General features: G+C 45.0%; 1 protein-coding gene across 1 annotated transcript in view; it reads left to right on the forward strand.

The window, feature by feature from the left end:
• Positions 1-15,850, forward strand: part of NPLOC4 (NPL4 homolog, ubiquitin recognition factor) — a 38,481-nt gene that overhangs the window by 10,323 nt on the left and 12,308 nt on the right. Inside the window, exons 6-11 of the mRNA XM_032797235.2 lie at positions 96-219; positions 940-1,119; positions 3,942-4,028; positions 5,566-5,637; positions 6,661-6,787; positions 9,482-9,642. Of these exons, the coding sequence (XP_032653126.1) occupies positions 96-219; positions 940-1,119; positions 3,942-4,028; positions 5,566-5,637; positions 6,661-6,787; positions 9,482-9,642 (751 nt within the window). The remainder of the gene's footprint in view (positions 1-95; positions 220-939; positions 1,120-3,941; positions 4,029-5,565; positions 5,638-6,660; positions 6,788-9,481; positions 9,643-15,850) is intronic.

Below are 15,850 nucleotides of genomic sequence, written 5' to 3' on the forward strand. Positions count from 1 at the left end.
ACATACGAGATGCTTGACTTGCTAGATTCTTTCTAGGAGGCAAAAGGTATCCTAATATGCTAAAGAAAACCCGCCTTTCTTCCGATCTTATTCAGGGGGAAGTTCGTTGCACTGGAAAACATCAGCTGCAAGATTAAATCTGGCTGTGAGGGGCATCCTCCCTGGCCAGAAGGCATTTGCACCAAGTGCCAGCCAAGTGCCATCACGCTCAATAGACAGGTGAGTCTTGGCATTGGCTGTGCTGAGGTCTCTTTGTTCTTCTACGCAGAGAAGCCGTTATTTACCTTTTTTATTTCTGAGCTGGAGAAAAAGTCCAGGAGAGCAGCCATCTTGGAGTCTGGGAGCCTTTGCATATTGGCAGGTGCTAGGGAAATGGCTGGTTAATGTCTTTAGCTGCTGCAGAGAGCAACTCTGAAATGTGCCGGGTTCAGGAATTTCCCCATAGTGCAGAGGACATTTGCACTGACCTGAGCTGGGACAGTGCTTCTCAACTCTCCGTCCACATGGGAGCCTAAAAACCACCTGCAACTTCTTGTTGCAACCCACTGAAATTCCACAACACTTTGCAGTCAGAAAGGATTGCGGGAGTTTGCTCCTAGCAAGAAGCCAGAACTGATTTTGGGTGCTGGGTATTCTGGGTGCCTTCCCTGTATCCTGCCTGTGCTGCATTCTGCTCTGGTGGAGGGAGTTGTGTGATGCTGCAGCAGGAGTTTGGAGCAGGGAGGGATAGAGCAGTCATGGGAAGGAGAAGATGGAGCAAGCTAGCTTCCCCTTCCCTCCCCTTGCTTCAGCAGGATTCTGAATTTTTCCTTAATTGTTGGGGGACACCCCAGGCGGGTCTGGAGAGATGTGACTGGACTGGAAGTAGGCACGCTAATTGATGACATTGGTCTGGAATCAGGGTGCTGGCCTAAAGCACTCTTGCATTCTGTCTAACAGAAATACAGGCACGTTGACAACATAATGTTTGAGAACCACACGCTTGCGGATCGCTTCCTCGACTTCTGGAGAAAGACAGGGAACCAGCATTTTGGGTACTTATACGGACGATATACAGAGCACAAGGACATCCCCCTGGGTATCAGGGCTGAGGTAGCTGCCATCTATGAACCTCCACAGGTAAAAATAACTCAGCATAAGAATGTCGTAGTTTTATTTCTTAAAGATGGCGATTGGGGAACGTGGAACCCACTTTGTTCAGGAAATCACGTGATGTTTTCTGCAGTAGATCCTAGAGGGAAACTGTCAAAATAAAAATCATAGATTATTACCACTGAAATTACCATTCACATTTGCTTTTCACTGTTTGTGCTGTATGATTTTAGTTACCCAAGCACAGGGAAATGCAAAAGGAAACACAGTGAAAGTGACTTCCTTAGAATGGGTTTCTCTTTCAGGTTCTCTGTGAAATTGTTTGGGTTGCAAAGGCTTCAGTGGGAAATGTTCGTTTCAAAACGTGCCCAGGGAAATATTTCTGTTGCCCTTAAATGTTGTAAAAACGTCGACAAAACCAACATTTTGAGTCAACATTGCATTGTTTCTCTTTATAAGATAAGAATGGGCCATGCAGAAATCTACCATTGCTATGCGAGGGTGGCCAGATCTGTTTGGAGCAGAATGCCTCAAGTTTTAACTTTACACTGTCTTGGTAGCCTGCATTTTAGAAGAGAGTAAATTAGCATTTGATTTTACCTGACACTGTGTCTCTCTTTCTTCTGCTCTTGTTTCAAATCCAAAGTTTGAGATGAGCTGGCCGACACCTTAGTGCAGACTGGTCCGATGCACTGGCTTGGCCACGAGTTTCATATTTTAACTTCTACTGTGGCATTTTGGGTTGTCTTTTGTTTGCGTATAGGGCTATAAATACACAGTGAACTTTACAATAAAGATTTAAGATTTATTGCTTGTAAAAGTCACTAGGTGGCTCCGGTCACTGCCTGAGAACCCTTCTGGCCATAACTTTAAAGAGTTGGACCACAGCCGATTTTTGGAATAGGAGTTCCAGCGAAACCAAATACATAAAATAGATTTTTAATAATTGAATCAGACATTAAAAAGCTGAAGCTGTGTAAGTTTAACAATGTAATTGAAAATGTCTAGCACTATTGAGAGACAAGGTGGGGGAGGTAATATTTTTTTGGACTAATTTCTGTTGTCTTCTCCAGGTCTGTGTAGCTCAAAAGCTCGTCTAATAAAAGATATTCCCTCCCCCACCTTGTCTCTCCCATATCCTGGGACCAACACACCTACAGCAACACTGTAGAGTAAGAATAGTACCTCAGGATCGCAGTGTGCAAGGGCATTCAGAAATCTTATTGTAAGTCCTGACTTCCTACTGATTTAGAATGGAACTGATCAGCCAGATCTTAGGCTTTGTCTACACTACCACCTTTCTCAGTAATGTCAGTCAAGGTTGTGAAAAAAAACACCCCGGACTGACATAGGTTTCACTCGCAAAAACATAGCTACTGCTGCTCATTGGGGGTGGTTTAGTTATGCCGTCAGGAGAGCTCTCTCCTGCCGGCAAAGAGTGGCTACACAGGAGACCTTACAGCGGTGTAGCTGTGCCTCTGTAAGCTCCGCAGTGTAGACAGAGCCTTAGTCTCTTTAGCAGTATTAAGACTAGCAAAGGATATTGGAGGTATCTCCTTGGATAGTTGCTCACTGAAGGGCTGCATTATACACAAGGCTTCATCTGCAAGTAAGGGTACAAAAAAGAGAAGCTGGAGTAGTATTTAACTTCTCTTTTTAAGGACTAAGAAGCCCCGTAGGGTTATCCTGAAAAGCAGCAGGTGTCATATTTCTGTCAAGCCACAACTGCCTTCACGTCATGTTTAAAGATCTCCCTGAAATCCACACAATCTAGGAAGCTGAGTGTTAAAGCTTTGGCATCTTCATCAGTTTCAGTGTGTTTCAGTATTGCAGCATAGAAGGAGAGATAAAGCTGCCATTCCCAGGGATGGATTTTAGATCAAGTTTGACTCTTCTCGTCCCCTCTGTAGTGAATTCAAATTGTATGTGTTTAGTGTGTACACACCCTGTGGAGGGAGGCATGGAGCATGAATTTCATTAATCCTGATTTGTTGTTGGATTCACTAGGAGTAAAGTCGCAGTCAGTACTGAAAGTATCATTCAGCTCTTTGAGAAATGATTACTGCATGCGTATGTGAATAGTCTCTCAAGCCTTTAACAGCTCTGCTGGTTTTATTAAATGCCAGGACAGCCAAGCCCAGCTTGTTGGCACAGTGTCATTATAAGCCTTTTATATGTTTTAGAGAGACACACAAGCACTGGAAGCCAGTACAGCTTGTAGTGTCTTTTCCAGCACCACGATGGTGTGTAAGGTAGAAGTGAGGAAGCTTCCTCCACTGTTCTGGAGAGAGAAAACTCTGCTCTTCTGTCTGGCAGAGCATCTCACCCTCCTCCTCCCCAACCCAAAACCCAACAACAAAAACTCCTGCCTTTGAAAGCACACCCAGATGGCTGAGTCTTGATTTCCAGAGCTGGGAGGAAAGCCTGAGCGTGCTCTTGGATTCACCAAGTCCCTTCCTACGTGCTACTCTAACGTTCAAACAAACACAACAGGAGCTTAGACCTGCCAAGTCGAAGGGGGATTCAGAAAAATGTTCTCGTCTATGCCTTTCTCTAGAAGTGCTCCGAGACCATAGCGATGGGCTTGATGTGTAATTGTCTAGATAGAGCTCCTTTGTTTGTGCTTTGCAGGCTAAGCCACAGGACTCCTGAAAGGTGGGTGTAAACTGGCTTTCCCAGGATCCTCACAAGTCAGTGGTAGAACTGGGAATGGAACCCAGCAGCTGAGTTCCCAGCCGCTTGCCTCACCCACTAGACAGCCTCTCTGGAAATGGCCAGAATCATAGGAACTGGTTTGCTCTGGATTTTGAATGTTTGATTTATGAGCCGGTTCTGTTGTTTGCTTACAGATTGGTACACAGAACAGCCTGGAGCTCCTAGAAGATCCGAAAGCCGAGGTTGTGGATGAGATTGCTGCAAAACTTGGCCTGAGAAAGGTAGTAAGATGTTGTTGGCTAACGCGTGTCTGGGAGAAGGGGTTCGTAGGTCTCTCTGTGCAGCAGTCACTCCTTCTCGCACCTGGCTTGACAGGGTAAAATGAAGGCTGGGCACATTTTGAAATCTACCATATGTTTACTGGGGCCAATAGCTCTTACGCTTCTAGGGGTTAAAGTAAAATAAGAATTTTTCTCTGTGCATAAATATTGAGCAGTACAGCGGGGCTATTCTGCTCAACTCAATAGTCCTCTGTCTCGAACAACATCAAAGGAATTAGAAGTTTCGCCTTGCTTTCCCCTCAGATAAACACATTCCGCAGCATCTCTGGCAGGTGCTAATTTGGCACAGTTGTGGTTTGAGTTTTCTCGTGGCTTTTATTCTTTCTTTGAGATGTTCTGTGGAGTTTTTTTGTGTTTTGGGGGGGTTTTTTGCTCAGGATTCCAGCTATCAAAACCACAGTGCCTATCTCTCAGTATTCATTTGGGGCTATATGTGGCAAGAATCATCTTGTGTACAATTTAGATGTGGAGTTCAGCTTTTAGTCCTTTATTTCTCTCATATCTGCAACCTGTCAGTGATTTAATCAAGACACATGGATTTCAGTGTCCTCTATATGCAGATTACTTTCAGATCTATACTTAATTGTCCAGGCTGTCTGAGGGTATCACTCACTGTGCCATGCTACCACTAAGTATTGAATGTTCTGAGATTTTCTCACGTTGAATATTTTCAAGCTGGAGGTCTTCCTCAGAGGCAGCCATACTCGCACGTCTGTGGTGAGCTCTGTTGCTCTCTCAAGATAAAATCTGTGTCTTACTGACAGTGTCTGAAGCAAGGAATCTGTGGATGTTATTTAACTCCAGTTTTTTCTTTGTTCCTCACGTTGGGTCTGTTAAAATCACCAAGGTTAGAAATGCATAGTTACTGTTGGCTGCAGATCTGTAGTGCATACTTCGTCTGTCTCATGGCCTCCCTGCGAGTGGGTAACAGCATTTCTTAGTTGAACGGCTTGATATTGCAGAAGTGAGTTGCAAGGGAAGATTTGAATAAAGAGGGTATCTGTAGTATATGTGCAGTGAAAAGGCATGAATAAATTGCTGCTCTGAGCAGAGCAGGCTGGGATTGGGGATACATTAGAATTGAGTGGGAAATGTTAGCTGTATGTTAACGAGTGACTACTAGTATCAGAAAATGAGATCACTGGTGTTGCTGATGCTCCTTCACTGTGAATATTGCGCAGCAAATGGCTTTTTGCTGTGGGGGAGGTGAAGGAAGGCCTGCAGCCTCCAGGTTTTTCCATGAAAAAATTCCCCAGCAAGACATAAAGAACTGCAAGTCCTCTCGGCTGGCTAGCTGACACTGCAGATGTGTAAGTTGTGTTCAGATGAGCACCATGCAGCTGGGAGAGTAATTTTCATTGGGTGCCGCACAGCAGGCTCTTGCAACTAGGTCCGAGGAACCTCTCGGTCGAGTGAAAGAGATTGCCCTTTTAAAAAAAAAACGGGGGGGGGTGTTTTGTTTTGTTTCAATTCAAAGGTTGGCTGGATATTTACGGATCTGGTCTCTGAAGATACACGGAAGGGGACTGTTCGATACAGCAGAAACAAGGTGAGGAGCAAGAGCATCAATAATTACTTTCTGTATTTATTGTTGTTTATGGAGCGTCATAAATGCAGGCTCTGCCCAGCAGAATCCTGCCCCGAAGAGCTGAAATGAAAGGCGCAAGTCGAGCCAATGCAGTGTAGGGTGGGGTGTGTCTGTTGTAATTACAATGTTTCAGGGTACACCTGGGTCTTCAGAGGCATTTGAAGGGGTAGGAGTGTGATCAGTGAATGCTGATTGGGAACCCGCCACAGGCATGGGAAGCAGCATGAAGTCTCCTTCCCTCACTCCTGAGACAGAACGACTGATTAAGAGGCACTTTGGCAGAGTGTAGGGAACAGGCGCAGGTTCACGTAAGGGGTGAGAGTTTGGTGAGCAAATGAGCATTACCTCCTCTGGAGACTGCATTGCTGCCTGAACCTCAGAGTGCTTATAGTGCAGTGGCTCTCAAACTTTTTCACTGGTGATCTCCTTCACATAGGAAACCTCTGAGTGCGACCCCCCCTTGGAAATTAAAAACACTTTTTTATATATTGAACACCATTATAAATGCTGGAGACAAAGCGGAGTTTGGGGTGGAGGTTGACAGCTCGTAACCCCCCATGTAATAATCTCGTGACCCCCTGAGGGGTCCCAACCCCCAGTTTGAGAAACCCTGATATACTGTAATATCTGAATGGTGCTTTTTATCTTCAAACTTCAACCTTCCCATGTTCCTGTGATGTAGATCAATATTATCCCTGTCTCCCAGATGGAGAAACTGAGGCACTGGGAGGTGAAATGATTTACCCAGGACCACACCATCCTGGACAGAACCAGGTTTAGGACTCTGGCCTTCCTGACTGCTAGTCCCCTGTATTCAGTCCTTTACACCCTCTGTTTGTAGTATTCCATTCACAGCTTTCACAAATGCTTTACTCAGAAGCATATTTTTAACGAGGCATCTTCAGTTGCAGCCCAGTGAAATGGAGGTGGGGCACATCTCATAGCTCCATCATCTTGCTGTGTTTTGTTTTTATTTTTTCCTAGGATACATATTTTTTAAGTGCAGAAGAGTGCATCACTGCTGGAAACTTTCAGAACCGGCATCCCAACATATGTCGCCTGTCTCCAGATGGTCACTTTGGATCCAAATTTGTCACTGTTATGGCTACAGGTATAAACTGGCGCAGAGTTGCCCTTAAACCCTCGTTTCTCCTGGGATTCTCTCTTGTGGTCACCCCAAAGGAACATGCACTTCTTCCCAATCAAGATGCAGACTGTTCTGACCACCTGAAATCTTTCAAACTGTCTCCCATCAGTCCTAGTAACAAGTTTTAGGTCATTCTCAAACCCATCAAGTAAAATAGATTTCCCTTACTCCATGTTCTAACTGTTCTTTTTCCAACTGTTTCTCTAGGCCCCTTCAATGCAGTTAGGACCAATGGGGGGTACACCCACCCACCCACACACACACTCTTACTGCACCTCCATTAGAAGTTTCAACCAGGAGTGAAAAAAAATTAGCATTAACAACAAATACCATATGGCCAAAGGGTGACTGCCTGTTTGTCTTTTAAATGTTACACCTGCTCTTGAGACTCCACAGAAGCAGCAGCCCGAGCCCCTGGAATAACATGCTTTAGGGGGCGTGCACTTGTGGAACTCGAGATCCGATTCATAAAACAGATTTCAACCAGTTGAATGCAATTCTGCTCTGGGAGGCACTTCTCTCTCAAGTGCCCCTTCTGTTTTTTAGTTACTTCTAGCTAATAGAATTATAATACCTAGTGCTTGCGTCACATGTCACATCTTCAGAGCACTCTGCACTCAGTAGCAGCGGCCTCTCTCCAGGGAGATTAGGAATGAGTATTGTCCACATTACGAACTGAGACCCAGAGATGGTGACTGGCCATGGGCTGCCGAGCCAGGACTTGAACTCCGGAGTTCTTTACTCCCTGCCCAGTACTCAGTCCATTAGACCATGCTAATTAATCTCTTGTAAGTTTAACTCCATAGGAAGGGTGGAAGAGGCCAGAGTGCCAGTTAGAGCACTGCTGTGCATGAGAAGTGGCTTTGATTCCCATGCTCTTACTACCCAGCAGTGGCGATGTATTCCAGACAATTTGGGGAACACCATTCTCTAACTCCCAAGGGTATTATGTACAGGCCTTGTCAGCTGAAATGATGGATGCTGCAGTACCGGTACACAAGAATTTTGGGGTCTTGAAAGTTACTTGTGATGGTTCACTGTAAAGCCAGGGACCTTTATTTCCCTCGTGGATCCATCAGTGAGAAACAGATACTAGAAAAAACCCTTCAAAGTGAAATTCAGAATCTTCCTAAGTGTGTGAAATGTTTTTGTCAACAAAACAAAATGTCTAAAGTAGAGCATCTTGCAGGCTTCTGTCACATGAGAATTTTTCAGAGACCTTCTGAAGAGTACAGTAGAATACTCTGATGCACATGGCCAGTTCATGGAGGCATTGGCATGTGTTGGGGAAATTACAGCGTTAAAAGTTCAATCTGCCATTCATCTCCAAGATGACACAGATGTATTCGTTTAAGGTTTCCCTGGGCCAGGTTCTGGGGTCTATTTTAAACAATGAAAAAAGCATGAATTCCAATGTAGAGAACTAAAGTGCAATGTGATATTGCCTCCTCTGAGCCCCAAGCTTTATAGATGTTTCTGGGGCCTTTTTCAGTAAAAGGTCCATGTGACCAGACAGCTGCCTCACACATTCCAGGCTGCTAAACACATTCATCTTTTCTTACAAGATAAATGTGTATATCCCTTTTCAAACAAGGTGTTTTACTGAGGAAATGGTGGTTCCCTTTGTTCGGGCCTTCCTCGTGTCTTGGCCCACGTTTCATTTCTGGAAGTGTTTGCCCCAGAGCAGAGGGAATCTGAGGCTAGGAAATAAATGTTTCCTTTCCTGATCATCTGGTCCAGATAATTTCATTCTGTTCTGTTAATTTCATTCTGTTCTGTTAAATCAGCCCATCAGGTTTCTCTACAAGCACTTGGTTTGTTCCTTGTATGCAGTGTAAATGTAAATGTGCGGTTTGCATCATCAGTGTTGCCTTTTTAAGATCCCCTGCATGGATTAATTTCACTTCCCTTTGCAGCGTCCAGTGTCACACCTTAGCAGCACACTCTTACCATTTATATGTGCCTGATTTTCTCTCTGATATCTCATCGTGTTCTAATAGCGGACAGCCTGCTGCTGCTTAAACTAGCCAAATTAAAGCACTGATTTTGTGATCCATGACAAAGCCACCTGAAGCTAGTGTCTTGGCTTCCAGTTTTGTGTGTCAAAATTCCCCTGACCCATCCATTCCTGACTGAGAAAATGTTATACTTTTGCCCATAGTCCTGTTTGCCAGGTGATCAACCTAAGTTGTTGTTGCCTGGAATTCGTTGTGTAGACCTTAATGCCTAGTGCACAGAAATAAAACAGGACAGCAGGAACCATAGTCCTGGTTTTAATTTTGGAGAGCGTTTCTGCTGAAGAGGGAGGCTTGAGGGCTGTGATGCTAGGTTGAAATCTTGGCCTAGTTAAATAAATGGCAAAACTCCCATTGACTTGAGTCCAGCCAGGGTTTCGCCCCAGGAATTGATACCATTAGTTTAGCTGGGAAAATGCTCTTGAAGCCGGGTGAAGTATAAAGTAAAAAATAGGACATTTATGGGAATCCTTGTTTAAAAGTACTTCCTAATATAGCAAACCATGCACACAACTCGCATCAATATCTAAAGCCAATGTCATGTTTAACCTGGCTGTTTAAACCATAATGCTGTCCAGTGGGGACTTAGAAGAATAAGTCCATTCCTCCACTGGAGTGGTTTAAAAGTAACTTTCTATTCTAGGTGGTCCCGACAACCAGGTTCACTTTGAGGGTTACCAAGTCTCTAATCAGTGCATGGCACTGGTACGGGATGAGTGCCTGCTGCCGTGCCGGGACGCACCAGAGCTCGGCTATGCGAAGGAGTCCAGCAGTGAGCAATATGTGCCTGACGTATTCTATAAGGTAAGGGGTAAGGACTAAAGATAACAGCCGAAGTGTGTGTGAAAGAGGGCATATGGGCCAGTTCTGCTGAGGATCTGGAAGTCGATGTATCCAACTCAGTGAAAGGATGCTTGGAGGTTTTGAACTATTTTCGGTAGTAACCATTCACCGCGTGTCCACAGGAAGTAATTGTGTAAGCTCCATTTCCTCCTCCTAAAAGTGCTATTATGGTTCCCAGTGCAGTAGTAGCCATTGGCTATCTAGCCTATAAGTGAGGTCTGCAGTGATCCACGTAGGGCCTGTAGCAGGCACTCTGAATTAACCACGTCTTCTGTGTTTATTGGCGGTGGCTCCCATGCTTCTCTGTTGACTTTTAATCCCCCGCTGAGTGTATTTGCTTCCTGCTCTCCCCAATTACACTTACACACAGAGTGCACTGAAGCAAATTGATGCACCAAGTTAAAGCCGCCATAAAAGCAGGTTCCTAACAAGATGGTGAGAATTTATTGTATTTAATACTTGTATAAGACACCTACGGAACAGCATCAGGCACTCTACAATAACACACTGAGCAGGAAAATGGCAAATACGGCTCTGTCTGCCCAGATAGAGCGCCAGCCAGAGGAGAGAGAGACCACGCATACCCCAGCCAAAGGGTAGCAGTAGCCTGTGAGTACAAAGGCAGGGAAGGAAGGGGTTGTTAGACATTTTTAAAAAAAGGGCAGGGACAGGAATATATAAGAGCGGTCAGACCAATGGTCCATCTAACCCAGTATCCTGTCTCTGATAGTGGCCTGTCCCGGAGCTTCCCGGGGAGTGTACAGAACATAGCCACCTCTGTCTTCCCCTCTCAGCTTCTGGCAGTCAAAGGTTTAGGGTCACCCCAAGCATGGGGTTGCATCCCTGACCACGTTGGCTAATAGCCACTGATGGACCAACCCTCCATGAACTTATCTAGTTCTTTTCTGAATGTGTTTATACTTTTGGCTTTCGCAACATCCCCTGGGAATGAATTCCACAGCCCTGTCTTTTCTCTCTCTCGTGCTTCAGTTGGTGCCTGCTATTAGAACCTTTCTCTTTGGTTGCATGATAAGCCTCAGAAGCCCCTCCTGATGCACAGTGGAGGCAACCTACTTTCAGAGCAGAAAGCTACAAGAGGATTAGGCCATCAGAACCACATGTGCAGAGTGGCATGCAAAAGCCCTGTCAGTAACTGGACTGCTGCACGTATGGAGTCTGTAGTTCTTGTTAAAGATGAGTATTCCCTTTAGACATTCATTCCTAGAGTTTTTCAAACCTCTTGCCTCTCCAGAATTGGGTTGGAATAGTGAGAATAATGGTGCTGCTTCTCAGAAATCCTGTTTGCTGTGTTTTGGTGCTTCACAAACAAGGATGGAGAAAATTAAGTTAATGGAGATGTTTGCCAACGAATTGGCCATCCATCATCCAAGCCAGGTCTCTCATCTTTGTTTATATCTGACGTTCGTGATCTGGTCTGCTTGTGGCACTTCCTATTTGAGAAGTGTCGGCTAGGCCTGGCTGCCTTGGTTGACGCTGTTAAAATGAGGGCAGCATTCACCACCGATAGCAAATCTTGCAGGAACACTTTTGTGTGCCCCAAAGTGGTGCTGAGTGAAGTTCAGGAAACTGCTGATCGGTGAGCTATTCTGCACATTTTTCCTGTCAATACCACACTATTGGTTTGCCCTGATGCCACCTGCAATTGTGAAACACCTTCCAGCCACATCTCTTCATCGCTCTAGCAGGCTTTCCCACGTGTGGTGCTTGCAAAGTGTGTTCTCACCAATGAAGCTGATTCTAAGTCCCCACCACAACAACATACAGGCAATTCCCAAAGGGTGCCCAAATGGCCCACTGAGGTTCTCACTGGGACCTTGTCAGGTGGCCAAGGGCTATGCCTAATTTGAATAAATAAAGCTGGTGCAATTGCGCTTGTCTTGAATGTGAAGGTGCAGCTCATGCTGACTGCGGATCCCCGCATGCCGTGTTCCATCTCAGAAGGCAAAGACTCGACTCAGGTCCAGGAAGAGTATTGCATTGGCCACAGCCCATGTCTCCGGGTCCAGAGCCATTGTAGTGCCGCACTTTAATGAGACGTTCAGAGTCACGAGAAACCAGTGTTATGTTCTAGCAAGTTCTAAATTCCACTTTTTAACCCGAATTGATGGAGGTAAACAAAATGCTCACAGATTACTTCAGAGTTCTGTGGAAATTTCCATGAACCAGTGATTCATTGGGTCAGTCTTCAGATTATTTCAAATGTTTCATAACTCGGACCCATATTTGCCATTTTCATTATGTGCTTTAAGAAGGCTTGAGGGGTGCTCTGGTGGGTGTAGTTGTCCTTTGCAGCCCAACATGTTTGAATTCAGTACCTTTTACTTTTTCTGGAACATTTTTAAACTGATGGGAAGCTTAGTCACTTCTGGCTTTAAAGACCATTTGGGTCTCATTAAATGCAAAAAGGCCTGAGGTCAGAGACACTACCTCATAGTCACTGTGTGTGTGACAGCAAGCTTGGCGAAGCATTGCTTAAGCATCTTGTTGGGAGCAACAGTCTGGAATAGGTTTGACCTTGCAGTGAGAAGTCAAAGATGGTTAGTAATGTAACCCCCTGGCCACTCCTGTCAGCACAATAGCAGGAGCATTGTCCAGCTTGATAATTAGTCTGCCTACCTTTACTCTTCAGCCTTTTGCTTCCTGCCCTAAGCTGTCATGCAGGGTTGCTGTGTGCTCTTAAGCAGCTGCCACATTTCACCTCAGTTGGCTGTTTCACTGGTGAGCAAGAATAATCCATATATGTAGTGTGTGGCTCAGCTTGAAAAGCACTTTAGGATGAAAGGGGCTATATTAATGTAAGTTTATTGTGATGGTTGGATGAGAACCAAAAAGCCAATGTTTGTGTAGTGTAGAATATATTTATAGAACAATTTAGCATCCGAGTGTGGGAAGGGAACTATTAAATTCCTGTCTCCACTAGTTGCATAAAGGAGTAGATGCATTTTAAATTCCTGCCAGTAGGAAAAGGTGATGTTTGTAAAACTGGAGAAGTAGAAAGCTGCAAGTGTTCTACAATCTGCTCGTCACATAAGGAAAAGATCTTGTATCTTTGCTCTTAGTATGTGTCGTCTTTGCTTTTGAAATGACTTAAGAAATGTCTCTGAATTAGTAATGCTGCAGAAATAGAAGCCTATGTCAGGGATCAAAGCTATACAGCTGGGAGAAATTAGTGAGAGTGTTACAGGTTCGAGGACTCTGGCAAGCAGGCAAAGAGGTGCTTCAAGGCAAAATAACAGCTCTCTTCACTCATCAAGGCTTTCTTGTATGGCGCACATCAAGATGCATTTGTGGAATCGGGTCAGAGGCTAGTATGCCCCTCAGTGTGTTACAGCTGTTGCTGAAAATAAGGTTCCCACGTGAACCAGTGTGACTCAATATTCTATCAGCTGGAGACTTCTTAAATATCATGAAAACAGGAAAACTGATGGCACCAGATTTGCTCTGTTTCATAACCCAAAGTATTTTTTCTTTAGCCATTTGCCTAATGATTCCTGTATGTCTTTACCTTTCTCTTTGTTTTGGCCTCTTGCCCTGCTACTCACAGAAACCATCCCATTAGCACTGGTAGCATGGTGCTTTCTCTGAGTGGATATTCAGTCCATGGGGTATGAAAGCTGTAAATGTGTTCTGGAGTGAAAATCAGGAGCTTTCGGGACCAGGAATATAAATTACTCTGCTAAATAATTTTCTCATCGTGATCAACTTGAAAGGAAAAACCATCCCACTGGTAAACCCAGCAGTTCAAGGTGCGGGCTTCGTGAAGACTATCAGGTGTTGCAGTGCAACATTCTGTGTTATTACGATGTTGCAGAAAGACTGGTAAACACTTCTCAACAACAGTAACTCCACGCAAATCTGCTGAAGGTCCCCTCTCTTCTCAATATGCAGACACACAGTGGCTGTAATTATAATGGTAACCATTCTCTCCTCTAGCACGAGAGACCACAGTATTGTTAACCTCCTCCTTAGTTCATTTTCCAGCAGTATGGGCAGACTAAAGATTTCACTTTGTATCAGGACTGCAGAAGACTTGGGTTTATCCTAATAAGTTAGAAGTCCCTGCCCTCTGTCTCCTCACTGTTTTTGCGTGTTTCTGGGAAGTAAATAAGTGTATCTATCCAGCTTGTTTAAGCTAGGAATGTAACTTAAACATTGGGGGCCTGATATTGGGATTGAAGTGAGTGGGATCTGTGGGTGCTCAGCACCTTTGGAAATTTGATGGTGTATGTATGCATCCTTACGGTCATCTGTGTGCTTTGTGCTTATGTTCATTGCTGCACGTTGTGTGTGAATGCCGCAAACTCTTCAAGCTGTCTGGAGCTAATCTGCAGAATTCATAGCTTTCCATTAGCAAGCTGTGTCATTTTGTTGCGAACCTCATGTTGCAGCGCTGTCTTGAAGTCGGTGGTAGTACTGCAGGACTCTGGCTTTAGACTTATTTCATGGATGTCTCAACGGTCCATCAGGTGGAGCAAAAAAATGCGAGAGCTGAGTTTTATCGACCCTTTGAAGTAGACATGGGTTGGTACTTTTGTGGGACTTGGTTCTCCTGTTAACTTTAGACAAATACGTGGGATCTCAGCACAAACATGATGTCATCCTTGTAGTGCTCTGGGATGGGAAAAGATTAAAGCTTTTTTTAATGACACTTGTGTTACAAAAGGGACATTTCCCCTCATGCTGGAGATCCACGAGTTTGGTCTTTGCATTTGGATGACTGCTCAGCCTCATGCAGAGTCAGCCGCAAGAAGCATCAGCTGTTCAACTTTCCGTTCAGTTCCAGCTCTGGCAAACCTCACTCCGTCCAGCTCTTGGAGTGACTTGACAGCATTTTGCTGTTTTTTATTAAGGCCGAATGGGATTACCAAGCCCAGTTTCTCCTAGCCCAATGCCAGTCTTGGACTGGACTGTGTTACAGGTGCTCAATATATAAATTCCTCTCCTCCTGCCTGAAGAGTATTACATACAGCACAACACAACTCCACCTCTGGCCTTCGTTAGAGAAATCCCTGCAGGTTATGACAACGGGAATTCTCTGAGCAACCAAAACATGGAGGAAAGTTCTCGTAAGTGGAGAAAAAGAGTGCTCTGCGATCCGTTTTTTGTTCTTCCTTTAAAACCTGCAGAAGGGTGCTGTAGTGGCTGCTGCCTCCGGCCATTGCTCAGGAGCGGCTAGAGAATGGACCGGGGGGTGTTTCCATCTTAATCTTAACAAACCTCATATCACAAAGGTTCTCCTCTTGTGCATGCCTTTGTTTTGTGGGAGGAGCTTCCCTGAGAGTAGAGTCCTCTGTCCCCAGCCGAGGATAGTTATGGGGGAGGATGGAAGGACACTGGGTTTATTCTTCTTGCAGAAGCTTGCCACACCTAGAGAGTTCCCAGCAGTGAGAGACTTGATAGATGTTCAAAGGTCACCCTGTCTCAGTTGGTGGGGGAGAGCCGTCCTACAGTAGCCATCTGGTCTGTACCAGGAAATGCTTCTGCCTCTAAGTGAGTATAAAGCACATGGCAGTCCTTAGCATAGTTCAGAAAATTGGCTAGTTCTGTGCCTGTAGCAGTTTGGCTAAGATTAAATAATCAAAAGCAGGCCCCCTGGACTTTTACAGCGTCTTGAGTGAGTGAGTTCTCGTTAGAATGCCATTGCGATTGGGAGTGAAAAGTCTGTTCCTAGGTCTGTGCTAAGAGGAAGCGTGTGCATGTAATATGCTAGTAGTACCCACTTGTATTGGCCTTCTCCAAGCTGTGCAGGTTGGAGCTGGGAGAGGTTTCCTTCAGTCTCAGAAATATCCTAGTGGGAGCCCGCAGCGTGGCTCAGTGGAGACTGCTCTGGACAGAGAGTCAGGAGTCTCCAGGGTTCTGCTCCCACTGCTGTCACTGACCTGCTGCGTGAGCGTAGGCAGGTCTTTCACCTCTGCCTCAGATTTCCCACCTGTGGCACGAGGATGCTGCTTACCTTTATAGTGTAACTCTGAGATCTACAGGCAAAAAGCGACAGGTAGAAGCTAAGTCATAGTGTACTCAAAAACCCAAATAAACTTGATCTAACTCCGAAGCAACATAAGCAGCGTGAACTGAGGGAAGATCTGATCGTGAGGGAAAATATCATCAGTGTAAATGAGTCTCCATATGAAAAGGTTCTTCCCTTGGA

The sequence above is a fragment of the Chelonoidis abingdonii genome, chromosome 13 (genome assembly GCF_003597395.2).
Source record: "Chelonoidis abingdonii isolate Lonesome George chromosome 13, CheloAbing_2.0, whole genome shotgun sequence".
Taxonomy (NCBI): Eukaryota; Metazoa; Chordata; order Testudines; family Testudinidae; genus Chelonoidis; species Chelonoidis abingdonii.